The sequence below is a fragment of the Acanthopagrus latus genome, chromosome 14 (genome assembly GCF_904848185.1).
Source record: "Acanthopagrus latus isolate v.2019 chromosome 14, fAcaLat1.1, whole genome shotgun sequence".
In the NCBI taxonomy this organism is placed as follows: Eukaryota; Metazoa; Chordata; class Actinopteri; order Spariformes; family Sparidae; genus Acanthopagrus; species Acanthopagrus latus.
Window position 1 is genome coordinate 16,234,126 of NC_051052.1, and position 15,108 is coordinate 16,249,233.

At 43.2% G+C, this 15,108-nt stretch overlaps 1 protein-coding gene across 1 annotated transcript in view; it reads right to left on the minus strand.

The window, feature by feature from the left end:
- The window catches only part of si:dkey-97m3.1 (fatty acyl-CoA reductase 1), a 55,567-nt gene extending 40,780 nt beyond the window's left edge, over positions 1-14,787 (minus strand). Inside the window, exon 1 of the mRNA XM_037121521.1 lies at positions 14,464-14,787. Within this exon, the coding sequence (XP_036977416.1) occupies positions 14,464-14,472 (9 nt within the window). The 5' untranslated portion in view covers positions 14,473-14,787. The remainder of the gene's footprint in view (positions 1-14,463) is intronic.
- Positions 14,788-15,108: the final 321 nt, after the last annotated feature.

A 15,108-nucleotide genomic window follows, 5' to 3' on the forward strand; every position in this document is an offset into this window, starting at 1 on the left:
TGCTGCACTCTGGCCTTATTTCATGCATCCTTTTCTTCTGACTGAGGGTTTTTTTTTGTGTTTTTTTTTTAATTTTTTAAAATTTCCCTCAAAGCTCCTCTCCCCGGGCGCCGCATAGCTCAGTCGGTAGCGCGCGCGACCCATGTGCCGAGGCTCTGCAGCGGACCCGGGTTCGACTCCCGGCCCGGGTCCCTTTGCTGCGTGTCACTCCCCGTCTCCTACCCTGTTTCCTGTCTATCTCTTCAGCTGTACTGTCAAATAAAGCCAGAAAGGCCAAAAAAATACTTTTTAAAAAAAAAAAAAAGCTCCTCTCCCCGGGAGGTCCGCGCTGTTTGTCGGAGGCGGGTTGTTTTAAAGCCGTGGCTCTGCAGTCCTTCTGCTGCCTCCGGCCTTTTCCTCACACAAACCTTCTATTAGTGGGTCAGCTGAGTGCTGCTGGAGACACCGGCTCCACAGCTGCACGCTGGCAAAGACCATTTTAAAAACGGACAAAAGCCGACAGAGGCGGGAGCGGAGGGATGGAGGGAAGGAGGGAGTGTGGGAAAAATAGAAAGTGCAAAACGCAGCCAATAATTAAAGCAGCATTAGTCAAGTTGAATGCCAGCGCCGGGCAACACACAAGAGAAGTCGGCCCCTTTTCACTGAGTAACACAGTGCCAACATTGTGAAAAAAAACACAAACCCTGAAAAGCTGAGTTAAGTGTACAACCACTGCGGGCAGTCGCTTTAACATCCCTCTGCCAGCCTGGACACTTCTGAAAAGACGAGGTCCAACTTGTAATTTTTAAAGCCAGGAGACGGGATTGTTTCAGGGGCCAAAACAAGTCTCGCCTCATCCAGGATCCAAGACTCCACACACACACACACACACACACACACACACACACACACACACACACACACACACACACACACACACACACACACACACACACACACACTCTGTCTAACACAGGATGTGTTCAGGCACAGTTTGAATTGTAGGTCACCCTGGATTTGGCAGTGCTCAAAGCCAAATACACTGTACCTAGGCACATGAAATGGGGGGAAAAGAAAGCTGAAAAAAAATCTACAAAGCAGTGATGCTGCCTTTGTAGACAGCTGGACTGACTGAACTAAGTGCAGGTTGGTCAAAAATGCAGCTGAAATGCTTCCTGTGTACAATCAGCATGTCCTGCATGTACAATTAAGGACATAAGCCGTCCACGGCGCGCCGTGACCAGCAGAGATGGGGTGATGATAATGTTCCTGGTTTTGACCATGTTTAAAAGCGTTTTCTGGTTCTTGTCTCTGTGACAATCTCAAGTAGAGAGGAAATGAGTCCCGGTCTTTCTTTACCCGGAGGGAGAGGATGAGGCTGGACGAGTGACCGGCTCATGAGATTAGATTAATAAAATGTATTAGCTCCTGGAAAAAATATTGTGCTGAAAAAAAAGTGAGTACTTAGTTAGCTCACTTGTGCTCCTCTTGGTTACTGTTCCTACAGCTCTCTGTTTTAGCATGAATGTAGCATTTAGAGTGATAACAGAGCCAGAGATTTAATATCAAAATCTTTACCGAGTTTGGAAACAGTTCAAACTTGATTCCAGACTGAGGTAGACAAAAGTAGCTTCTCATTTATAGCCAGCAACTGTTGATATTGTCTACTGTTAGAAAGCAGTTAGCTAATGTAGCTAGTTAGCTAATGGAGCTAACGTAGCTTCAGGCTGCAGCTTAGATTAGAGATGTTTAAAAAAGGATGAGGGCAAAACAAACCATTTTGTTGAACGGAACATTATATCTGTAATGTTAACCGAAATTTTATGAGTGTAAACTTAATGAAATCCAAAAAAAGAACAGAATAAAGCCTCTTATGTTAGCCTAAACTCTGCTAGCATCAGAGTAGGCCTTTATTGAACATAACCACAAATTAACTAACTCTAACCAGTAACTCTAGGTTAGCTTACGACTCTAGGTGGTGAGCTAGTTAGCCAAACATGCTAGCCAATGCAGCTTTGAGTGATGAGAAATGTTTAATTTCTAGCGTTACGATGGAAACAATTTTTAAAGGATGAGGACAAACTAGCTCCTTGTTGAACAAAACATAATCTCCAACAGTAGTTTCTTGAATACATTCACTTCCAAAACCCCCCAAAAAAGAGAGAATAGAGCTGCTCGGTTAACTTGGTTAGCATCGCTATGGTGAGCCCAACATGCTAGCAGTTGCAGCTGAGAACAGATAAAAATGACGTTACATTTATTTTTTAAACATTTTTTTTTGTTGTTTTTTAGTTTTTGAGATGCATAACAAAGAGACCACCCTGCCTCAAAACTCAAACTCAACATGACACTCTTCAAAAGAAAAGGTTAAGAAAACTTCTGTATTCTGGTCATGTCGCTGCATCACTATTAAACATTTCCAGCATCCTCCGTCTTGACTCCCTCCACTCCAGTATATGAGGTTGTGACATTGGCCCTTACACAAACCCACATAATTGAACAGCACTTTTACACACAGCACTCTTCATCCAAGATTGCATTACTGTACAAAAAACCCGCAGGTCCTCTCCTCCACTTCATTTTTTTCCCAAAGCAGCTAAAGGCTAATCTAATTAGAATTAATTATATTAGCCATGGGCTTCAAGGATTTAAGCAGTGTCTCTTTAATTTAATCTTTTTCTTTCTTTTTTTTTTTTTTTAAAGACCAAGAACCAGTTTCCAATCTACACATGAAGGTCGTTGCTCACGATCAGATATCTGGCCACCGGAGATTGAGTGTGTGTGTTGGAGCTTATGTTTCTGTGTTCACGTACACGTGCATCAGAGCATTGTGTCCGCATCGTGTCTGATCGCGGAGGGATTCTGTAATTACACCAGCCGTCTCTGAGTGACAGAGCCTCTGGGTGCCGCGGTGTCAGTTAACGCCTGGCTCAGGCCCAGACTGGCAATCGTACTCCGAGTGCGGCGGCCGGGCCAACAGGTCACGAACTCGTGCTGTGGCGATTGTGATGGTGTGGATCCCACGCACCTCTCTCAAGTAACACATCCACATCTCTCTCAATAATTGGGGATCAAGTAGCCTGTACTTTTGAGATTCTGAACCTAGAGAATAAACAGTTCGTCTTGACTAAAAACAACACTTAAATGTTATGTTGTCGCTATCGCACTCTGTGAGAAAGATGGTAAAATAAACATATTTCAAATTAAAGCGATAAATTTGGACTTGACGCCAGATGAGTGGTCAGCTGTCTGCTGAAGTCAAGGCCACCGCCATCTGTGGCCCTACTGTTGTGTGTCCTGCACTGTTGGCACTAGTCGGCCCTTATTAGCGCCAGCAGACAACATTCAGTTGGCAGTGGAGCCCGTCGATGAGAGAAATCGCTCCGATTGGCTGTGATGAGTGCACGAGAAGAGAATTTGGACACAGAAGGCAAAGCTCCTCGAGCCTCTCGCTGTAGGATCCATAACCCCGACCCTCTCTGCTAGTTATCAATCGTGGATGTTGTTGCTAAGTATAAAATGCTAAACTGGGTCACTGAATATACCTGTGTTGACCACCCCAGTGTACTATATGTGTGGGAAACACCAAAGCTATTTGGAAGTTTGCTGCAGTCTTTGTCGTGAGTTCCAGTGCAGCTTTTTGGACGAGACACAGGCGACATGAAGCGACTCAGCCGTCAGCCTCCGTCGCCATTTGCTCCTTGATGTTGGTTTGTTGTGTCTGGGCCCTTAAATGCACTTTTCCCACTTTGAAAAACCCCATAAAATAACACACAACCTACATGTATTGAGCATATACAAAAACAGATAAATCAAGAGTGCTGCTGTGTCAGTCTAAAAAAAAAAAAAAAAAATCCAGTATCATCAGGCTGCAGCATGCAGACTCATTCTTGTTGAAAGAAAAACCCCAGAATGCAATGCTTTTCCTGAACTAGATGAGTAAATTTCCACTATGCAACACCACGCCTGTTAGCAGTGGTTGCAAAAAGGATGATTCATCTGTCAAATATCTCACAATCTCAATTCACTTTACTGAGCATTTAACAGTTAGGAATAATGAGCCAGGGAGAGTTTTAGGACACAGCCTCTGATTTGTTTCATCTTCACCCAGCGTGCACTAAAGAGCTGTGTGCTTTCCAATTTTTTAGGAAATGACAAAAAAAAAAAAAGAACACCCACAGCTGCAGAGAGAGCCTGCTGGTCTTTTTATGATTCACTCCTCGAGGCAGCCGGACCGACAAAAAGGCCCATCGCTATCTGCAGCCTGACGAGCTCACATATACCGACGATGATGGGAACATCCTCAATTGGCGGGGCGGTTTCAAGTCCTTATCAGAGAAACAGAAAAGGGAGAGAGAGAGAGAGAAAGAGAGAGACTGGGTCACAGGCCACAGCTGCCCCGCCACTTATCTTAGCAGGCTCATTTTCCTAATGTGGAAAGAGGCAGACGCAGGATATCAAGGCGGCTCTGCAGGCGGTTCCTCGAAGCTGCATGCACTGATCCACACAACGTGTCAGTGCCGGGCGTAGGGCTGGATGATTATCGATGATCCAAACATTTTGGTCTCAGCTGGACAGAAGCCTTACATATGATTTGCTTTGATAAATAAACACAACTGCTTTTTGGTAACATTTGTTAAAAGACTGTAATTTTGAAGGAAGTTTCCTGGAAAGATCTTTGTATTCTGGCACTGATTAAAGTGAAAATAGGAAATTTTCTTGAGATAACACTCAATTCAATTTAAATTAATACATTTATAATTGGAAATCTAATTCTCATTTCCATTCTAAATCTATCTTTAGACTATAAACTTGCTTGTAGACACATTTCACACTTTTGCGTGGTAAACTGATCTGATTAAAAACTCTTGCTTGCACTGGCAGTTAGTTGGAATTAATTAATTGGAAGCACACCAATTGATTTCCGCTTCCATTTAATTAGAACCAAATTACACTTCTAGGAATCTTGCTGGGACACTATGAACCCTGAAAATAAACTGTTACTGTTATTGATATTCTCATGTGTACTGATGTATATTGCCAACGTCATGATATATTCATGATATATCAAAGAAACATTTTATAATTGTTTCACCTGTTTCTGTTTGTTAGTTGTCAGCAGGATCACACAAAAACTACTGAACAGATTTCCTTGACACTCGGATGTCTCTGCCCAGAATAGGAGAAAAATGTCCTCGAAAGAAAAGCGGCCTTTAAATTGAACTAAAAAATCATCTAACAATCTCTTATTGGAAACTTTACTCTTCATATCATCGTTGAACTAAACTCTACGCTTGCTTGTCGACAGATTTCATATTACTTCATGGTTAAGATGATCTGATTAAAGACTCTCGCTCGCTCTGGCAGTTACAATTAATTTATTGGAAGCACAAAAATTGATTTCCACTTAACATGAATTAGTTACAAATGTAATTTCAAGGAAAGCCCCTGGGAAACATCATCACAACATGAGCAGTTACAGATGGAGCCATTAGTCGTACATTTGATTTAACTTTGTATAAGATGTTGTTTGGTTTTGTAACTTTGGTCATTTCATTAAAAAAAACAAAAAAACATTATGAGTTAATATATGTTAATAATTTGCTGGATTTGGTTTACTGGCATGCTCTAATGTTAAGTCTGATGTCTGAGTGGACCCTTTTTATACCTCAGAAAAGAATTTCCACAATCATACGAGCCAAAAATGACGGCAAACCAGTTGGGACAATAAGGAAATCTCTCGACAGCACAAAACTACACTTAAAACAAAAGTTAGAACGAATGCTTCAAAGCTTTTTGATCCTTTTAATACTCTGATAGATCAATTACATGCATCTTAAATAGATTTACCATGGCAGGATATATACACGCACCACGTATCACCCATCAGGGTGAGTGACTGCATAATACTGGAGGACGATTTCCTCTTAACCCGAGAGCTTCACATGTAACAGTCACATTTATATGCATGAATGTAAAGCCGAAGCCTCGACAGCTTTGATATATTGGAGCGTGCTGCATCTCGTACTCGATGGCTTGTCCGTGCCTTTGAACAACAATCAGCTCGCTTGCATGGAAGCCAATATGTGTGACCGAGTCATTTAATCAAGTATCCGGTGCAGAGTAAGAGTAATGTACTACTTTATACACACACACGCACACTGCGGCCAGCCAGGTTTATAATTAATGACAATGGATCTCTGGCAACAGTTGGTGAGTATCTCCTCCATCCATCCATCCGTCCATCCGTCCATCCATCCATCCATCCGTCCATCCATCAGAACCACGGCCACGAGATGCATGAACATCCACAGATTATTTCAGATTTAGGCTGCTAGTGAACAGATTAGGACGGAGTCACGGGATCCAAACTCTATACCATCGTAATCTTTTTATCGTCCGGTGAGTGTGACCCAAAAAAAAAAAAAAAAAAATCACACGAGCGGCTCGGTGCAGGAGAGTTATGATAGCTGTCTAAAGCGTACGATGAGATGAACGACCTGTAAAAACAAGCAAACACAGCAGAGTGGTCGTTGCCAGTTTCTGTGAATGGAAGACGAGTAAATCTGGGCCAGAAGGACGGGGATGTTGTTGATGTAGGAGTGTGTGTGTTAGTGTGTGTGTGTTTCAGGGAAAAGAGGATGCAATCAGCTTTGGCTGTCTGCTGGGTACAAGGCTCGGCAGAGAGATTAAAAGAAAAGGCTGCTCTCTTCCTGGGATCGCAGCGAGGATGAGGTCCACTTAGAGCTGTACTTTGCTTCCAGGGTGACCGAAGTGGTCTAAAACTCTTCATCTTTTTATTGGGTCGACGTGGTGCCTTTCAAGATTTAAGGAGCTTTTAGGTTTAATTTGAACAGGTGGTAAACACACACTGGAATTAGCAGTAAGGGGATGACCACACGAGTCTCATTACTGTAGTGGGTTTCTAATAATGCTGTGACTACAAATTATAATCATCATCATTCATCAGACCAACAATGTTTCCTATAATCATTTAGTCTTTAAAGTTTTACAAAATAGTGAACCCAAAGCCCGAGTTCAATGCTTGTTTTGCTCGACGAACTATCTAAAACCTGACAATATTCAATTTAAAAGAATACAAAACCCCCAAAAAATCATCAAATCTGCTCATCTGAGGGGCTAAAATTTGACTAAAATAATTAACAGGTTATCGAAAACTGTCAGCAAATTACTGTAGTTTGCTGCTGTTCGATCACTGATCATTTTAGTGCTGTTGATTAATTAAAAGGTTCAATCAGTAAAGCTTTTGTGGAATCGTAATTTAAACAGCACTGCAGGCAACTGCAATATTCTGGATCACTCTAACAACTCTTACCAAACTCGTGTTTAGCTTCAGCTCTGATTGATTGACTGCACACCACCTACTCAGTTAGCAACTAGCGGGAGAACACAGCAGAGCGTTTAGCAGCTAAAGAGCCAGATGGTTGGTGGAAGTGGCCAGAAACATGACTCCCAAATAAATGCTAATGTTGCTGCACGTCTGCTTGATATGTAAATAAGCACCTCTTTGCTGACATAACTTCTCATGGTGATGTCAATGTGTGAAACCAAGAGCGTAATGTAACGGCTTTGATGTGTACGCTAAATACATGTGGAGAATAAAAGGCCACAAAGTCAATACCAATTTGCTTGAGGGCTTTATTAACTACCAGATAAACCAGGATTTACCGTCTTTGATCCACCTGGTTTCTTTCTTTAACGACTGCTTGGTTCACTTCAAAGCAGCACTGGGAGTTTCTGCCTTCATCTCCTCTGCACTGGACCGATACTGTGAGGCATTGTGTTGCCTGTGTGGAGGATGCGATCACAATGAGCTTTGTTGGACTAATCAGTGGGCGAGTGAGAGGAAACACCATGCGAGATGATTATGCTCAGGTCTCAGGGAAAGAAAGAGACTGTAAAGTATATTGAGGAAGATATGCATTGACTTGGCCGTCGGCCATATTGTCCGTGCATGGAAGGGCTGGGCGTTCGTCCAAGATGTCCCAGACACAGACAGCGAGGTTGGGCCACCCTGCCACAGACATCTCTAATGGGGTCCGAGACGTACATCACTTCAAATTAGCCCCAGAGGCTTCTTCCTTTTAATCCTCTGAAAAAAAAACAAGCCCTGGAGTTGAGAAACAGGACATATAGCATTTGAAGAGAAAGGTAAACTTTTCCCTCTTAAAGCAACAAAACATCAGGATCGCCTCGGGCATCCAGCTGCAGCCTCGTGTGATGGAGAAACGCTGTTGGTGTCGGGGAGGATGCACTTGTTTGACAAACAGTCGGAGTTCCAACTTCCCAACAGCTCAGCATGAGGAACTCTGTGTTCCGGTGATTCAACTCTCGGGTGTTTTATTTACTGAGAGTCCACTATAGATCCTGCACCCGCCACTAAAACTACCAAATGTCCATCCGTAACAAGGCCAACACTATAGGCGACTGCGATAACATGTCAAGTCTCTATTAATACAAGTTATGACCTCTACAAGATTATGTAGTAAATTACCGCGGGACATTTCTGCTGCTTCAGTCTTTCAGTTTTACTTTTAAACAGCCATCAGAGGCAGGTACATGTGACACAGTCACAGCTAATGAATACTGGCCGTGTTTCTCCTGATGACGATTTTAAAGTAAAACTGGAAGCACGACAAGCACATTAAGTGCTCCAGAGGTTATGATTTATGTCAAACTATGAGCATGTAGTTGTTTCGGAGAGCAAATAGCGGTTTGGCAACTGTAAACAAGCAGGACTCTGCTTTTCCATCCCTGGCGGTGGATTACTCAACTTTTCCTCATTTTCAGTGAGCATGTTTTTAAGATTCTTTGGACTTGTGTGAACAGAAATCACAATCCTGAGGCCACACCCTCTGGATTTTTCTGTGTGCCGAGTTGCATTAATTTCTTGTAAATGTGTAATCTTGGAATACCCACGCACCACCTGCACCATCATGTTCCTCAGGAAGCAACAACGCCCCTGACAACAGATCAACATAATCCAGGAAGGCGATGTTGCAACAACCGCCCGCTTACTTCACTTTTTGCGAAGAGTGTTCACAGCTTTCACTGAAGCTTTCTACACACAGCAAAGTTTGTAATCACCTGAAGCGGGATCTTTATTTGAAAACACATTTCAGACTTCCCGTTTCTCTCCTCTTCCTCAAACACTTTGCAATCATTTTTGCAAAGCGCTCCGTTATGATGAATTGAACCGGCGATGATCTACAGACTGCGTAAGACATCTTAGTGGGGTTGTTCAGAAAGCCTAATCCATGTAGAGATCATTGTCTCCGTTAATCAACAGTCGGAGTGACTCACTGCGAGAAAAGTGCCTGTAAATCCTCTCCATTACCCTCCTGTGACATGCTGTTAAAAGAGCACCCATGTCACACGGGGGTCAATGTCATACGACCGACTGGAATATCCTCGCGTGGTTATTAACAGCCAGGAGGCCCCGCAGGAGCCGCAAGATGGAGAGAGCGCTGCAAGGTGACCGACGCTAATTTACAACATGTGGTTGTCAAATTTTTTTTAAAAAAAGGATGCATATGATGCAGTTTACAGTGTAGCAAAGTCTGCCAGTTCATTGGTTTCCAAGAAGAAAACAACAAGCAGGGTTTTAAACTGGGTAAGACATGCAGTCAGGCTGGACAACCAACATTAACAACAGACGTTCTTCTACACACTAAATATTCACCATTATTGTTCCGCTGTTTTTTTTGCAACATCCACATTTTTTTAAATGTAGGAAAATCATTGTATCAGTGTTCAAAGCTGACAAACTCAAGCTTTTTCCAACTCTCATCTACTCATTCATACTTTCAAATGTTCACAGGACTGTGGGGCTTTCTCATTTTGTGTTGGGCGCTGTTTTAATTTCCATGCCATTTTCACAGATTTTTTACATGAATCAGAATGGCGAGGAGGTGTAAACGCTCCTTAAAAATCTCTCTTAAACTTGCTCACACGCCCACAGATTTCGCTTCATCGTCCTCCTCACAGGACAGTCCTGACAGTGATCTACACACTCCCTCCCTCCAACAGCCCTGGCCCCTTTTCTTGTGCTCATTTTCCCCTCAACATCCACAGGATTCGCACCAGATGCTGATTCAAGCTGATCTGGATCCTCCCATGAGAAACCACAGGTGCAGGGACCCCCCGGCCTGGCTCTGAAGAGGAGACACAGCCCACAGCTACACTGCGCACTACTTTCAGCTGATCTAGTAAAAGCATTTATTTCTTTTCCATTGAAAACACCCAAATATTCTGTTTACTGTTCACTTCATGAGGCTTTAAATTGTTTTTTTTTCCACTTGACTTGCATCTGGTTTGACCGGCGTGACTTCAAGGTAAACACAGAACCACCCTGCGGTTAGAAGAACAATGTAGGAGGAGGAACGATGTGGATCGACCGATCCCTCCACACCGTCACATGACAGAAAAGATGAAAAGATCTCGAGTCGTTTGTCAAGTTGCCTCACCACGCTGGTGGAAAAGTAATCACATGTCAAATGGCTGAGACCACAGCTTTTAATTTACAGTGTGTTGGTTTATGACCAAATAGCTGCCAACATACTGATGTTCCGATTGGCGTCAGATGAACTATGGGTTTTGGTGTCATTAGCACATGCTAGCATGCTAACAAGCTAAAGTAAGAAGGATAACAACAGCGTATTTGTAAGTACGTTAGCATGTTAGCAGTTCAACGTCATCAGGAAAAAAATCTGTGAAATTTAAGGTTATGGATCAACATTTTTTGGTCTAGTTGTACTTCCTCTATGGTAAGTAAACCATAGAGTGAGTGAAAGATGGTCACAAGCATCTAAAGTGCTCTCCTGAGGGAGGAGAATCGATCCTAAAGACTTTTTAAAGTACGTCATCAGATGTCCAAAACGAGGTGCACGAATCATCCATCATAGTTGAACCAACAGAAAACATCTGAGGCTGAAAGATAAAGGTGGCAGCGCGGCTTCCTCTCCTGCCTCGACCACTCGCACTGACTGGCAGCGTCGACGATATAAAAAGAGAGTTACATCCCTGCAGTGGCGGTTTATCTGCTGACTGCTGAAGAGGCAGAGACACACCGGACCAAACCTCTACATCACTGCCTTTTTCAAAACTGCCCGAAAGTGTCGACGCAGATCTGAGGAAGAAACGTATCTCACAGTGAACCAGACTAGAGGAAAGAGCAGCAACATGTCGACTTATAGTACGGATTTATGGAGATGTGCAACAGGAGGAAGAGGAAGAAGCACTTTAGGTGAAAGGATGGTGGCAGAAGAAGAAGAGAGCTGTGGGTTTGTAGGAACGGTTGTGGCTTGAGGTCAGAGATCACAGGACGATGTAAACAAGGCCGCAGGGCAAAAAAAAAAAAGAGAGAGACTTTCTAAATCTCGCCTTGTAGCATTCTTGTGAAATGTAATCAAATCTCACATCTGTAAACTCCTCAGACATGTTGAAGGAGCCACGTGTGTGAAACAACATGCCTGCTGGCAGCATCCACGCGGCTATAAATACACAAATGAGCGCACACACACACATGCACACACACACACACACACACACACACACACACACACTTACCTAACACTTATCTGAGAACAAAATATAGGTCATCTCGTGACGATAATTAGAGCTCCGTTTGTGATCCCGATTTAGAAATCAGCTCAAGACACTTTTCTCATTTTGCTCTCGGATGGCGACGAGCTAAATTTAACGACCGCACATCAAAACACCTTTTTGAAAAGGAGACCTGATGTACCGACGTACGTCTGTGTCACGCTGTCAGCCGACGGCGATATTTGTCCCTCGCTGGAGCGTCACGTCTCCGTAACACATGAACTTGACCTCAGTCTCTGTTTGACCTCATCAGAGTCGATTCATTACACAAGATAAAGTATTGACCTGTGTTTAGGCTTCATCGGCTTATTGTGGGAAACTGGAAAAATACACAGCGGCAGACTTAAAAACAATGTAACACTTTAGTAGGGATTGAGAGGTGATTCACTGAAAAATACAGACTTAATCTGCAACTGTTTTGATAATCAAAGTCATTATTTCATGCTCAAAATATCCAAACGTTGCAGGTTTTCTTGGTTTTATATCAAGGTAAACTGATTTTGTGGTTTTGGACTGTTAGTCAGTAAAAATGTTATATCTAAAGATGTCACTTTGGCCTGTGTGGGAAATTATAACAGGCATTTTCTTTTGCTATTAGACCGAGAAACAAACTACATTTAAAAAGAACTATGCAGTTTAATCGATAAGGGAACATAATCTGTAGACAGAGTTCTGGAAAAACTAAAAAGGGCCAGTGTGTCGTTTAGGAGAATAAATTCAACTCAAATATTGACGAGGTAACAAGACAAACTCTGAAACATTTATGAATAAACAAGCTGTTCTCAGGTCCCCGGAACACTGTTTGAAGCTGTAAAAGGTGGCAGGGTCCGCCAAATATATAAAAAAATTAAATAAAAAATCAGTATGACATTGTGTCGTCCTTTAAAGCCAGTTTGTTTACGAATTGTTTGTTCAAGCATAAAACCAATCAGATAATAAAAGATCTCTCTCTTCTGATAAGGAGTTCTTCCGCAAAACTACGCAATGCACCTTTATCTGTTTGTTTGAAGCGCATTCTTGAGCCAATAGCAAAATTAAAAGCTCAACCGATAACGGCCTCACAGTGCGTCTGTAATCTATTAACCACAGTGACTGTAAAAAAATAAAATAAAATGAAATAAGCGATTGAACACATCTTATCTCCTTTTAGGGGCCTTGACTGTCGCCTAAAAAGGGGAATAAGTGCGACAGTGCAACAACAAGTTGTCATGATAACACTCACTCACTCACACACACACACACACACACACACACACACACACACACACACACACACACACACACACACAGTGATAAGAGAGGCATGTAGTAGCTGTGGATGCAGAGCCGGCTGGTACAGTAGTTATCATGTCTCCCCTCCCTGTTTAACAATGTAAACAGCACTGATCCAAAAAAAAAAAATCACATGTAATACCACATCTACTCTGATCTGGGGTCAGTCAGGATGTTTTCAGTTACATTATGGTCTGAGGAGTGATGTGAGGGGAGCTGATCTGCCTCAAGAGACACAGGATGAGAGGTGAGCTCAGTCTGCTGCTGCACATCCACGACCAGGACCAGGACCAGGACCAGGACCAGGACCAGGACCGTCAGCTGGGCTCTGTGTCAGCTCAGCCAGACCGCTGAGCAGAGAGCTCACCAGAGAGGAGGTGATTCAAGGGTTCGCCTCCACATGGCAAACCACACACACACACACACACACACACACACACACACACACACACACACACACACACACACACGCACACGCACACGCACACGCACACAAACACACACACGAGAAACGACAGGACGCTTTTCAATCAGTGGCTCCTTTTTCTACACAAACATTGTTTTAATCATTCTGACAGCTACAAAATAATGTTACCATGATTTCATTATGACGTGCCAACAATCTCCACGCGATAGAGCCAAGGTAGATATGTTTATATAATACCACATCCGGTGATGTCTTTCAAAATAAAACAAAACTGAACTTTTTTAACATCTGAGTTGCATTGTCTACAAAGCATAAGAAAATGCTTTACAATCTAATTTCGTAAGAGGTCAGGATAGCCAACAAACAGCAAAACTTGAAAACTTATAATCAGTATATGCACACTTTGTCGGTTATACTACATAGCTACAGACAAACCCAAGAGACATATTACGTTGCTTTAAGTTTTAGAAAGTGTTAACCTCCTTTTGGATTAAATTAAAATACAATAGCAGCAGAGTATAGGTTAATCAAAAACCTCTTAAGCCCATGCTGTGAAAGATCTTTAAAAAATCCATCATAAAATCCAGTGTTTTTTAAATATTGGTCGTAGAATGATTTAATACGCACTCCTTCTAATACGAATATTAAAAGGCTAAAAGCACCTCACAGGTGGTTACATTTACCTTTTGCATTTTCATTTTTAATACGATGAATGCTTTTCTTTTGAAAGTCCCTGTTTCTACTTCCTGTCTGGTCGGTGCTAACAGCCGTTAGCTTGTCCCTCCCGGCGGCTCCACGCTGATTGCGGCTCGAGCTCCGCAGCTGCCCGCCGCCCTGCTGTCGGAGGCGGCCACAACTTACAGGAATAGAGCCATCTATCTCCACTCAACTCCCGCCTTCAGTCCACACAAAGACGAGCTGATAAAAAGCCACAAACACTCTGATTTTTTTATGAACTGCTCGGAGACATTTTCAGCCCCGGCGTGATGCTGCTGCTCACTCCCGCTGCTCCTCCGACCACACAGCCGACAAACCAACCCAGTGAAAGATGCTCCGGCAGCGGCGTGCCACGACACATCCCCGCTCCACCACATCCACAATCAAACCCTGATCAACAAACAAATATATAAGAGAAATAAATTAAATCTAACGCTTCTTACCGTGGACATCGTTTGGTGCAGGCGGCTCCTTCCTCTTGCGGGTTTCAAAGAGGCTGTGCGGTGCGGCAGCTGCGGACTCTCTGCCTCCTCCCACCGGCCGCCCCTGGGCTCTGGCTGCTCGGATACTTCCACCGTTATAAAAGCCCGGTCCGGCCCCGCCGACTGCCTGTCTGTCTGCGGACTGCTGCAGCCAGACAGACTGCTACACACATACACACACACACGCGAGATAGTGGGTGGGCAGGGCGCGTCACCCCGCCCGTGGGCCCTCCCCTAGTCCCGCCGGTGCACGCCGTTCTGTCGTGTGCGCACCGGCGTCACACCAGACTTCATTCAAAAATCCGCCAAGTTAACGCGGCTGGCTCAAACGTTGAACATCGAGAAGCGGGAAGCGGCACTTTGTCTCTGAGTCATTACAATGTCAAATTCGGCTCAAGTAAAACACAAATACAAACACACTTATTTTTTTTTCATGTAAAGTTTAAAGGAGCACTGAGTAGTTTTTGGGGAAAGCTCAGCATTGCCTGATTATTTATAATCAAAATAAAATAAATAAAACAAAATCTCTTAATTTGTATGACTGAATAAACTAAATACACAAACTGACCTTAAAGGACAACACAGTTTCATGCTGTTTTACTCTGT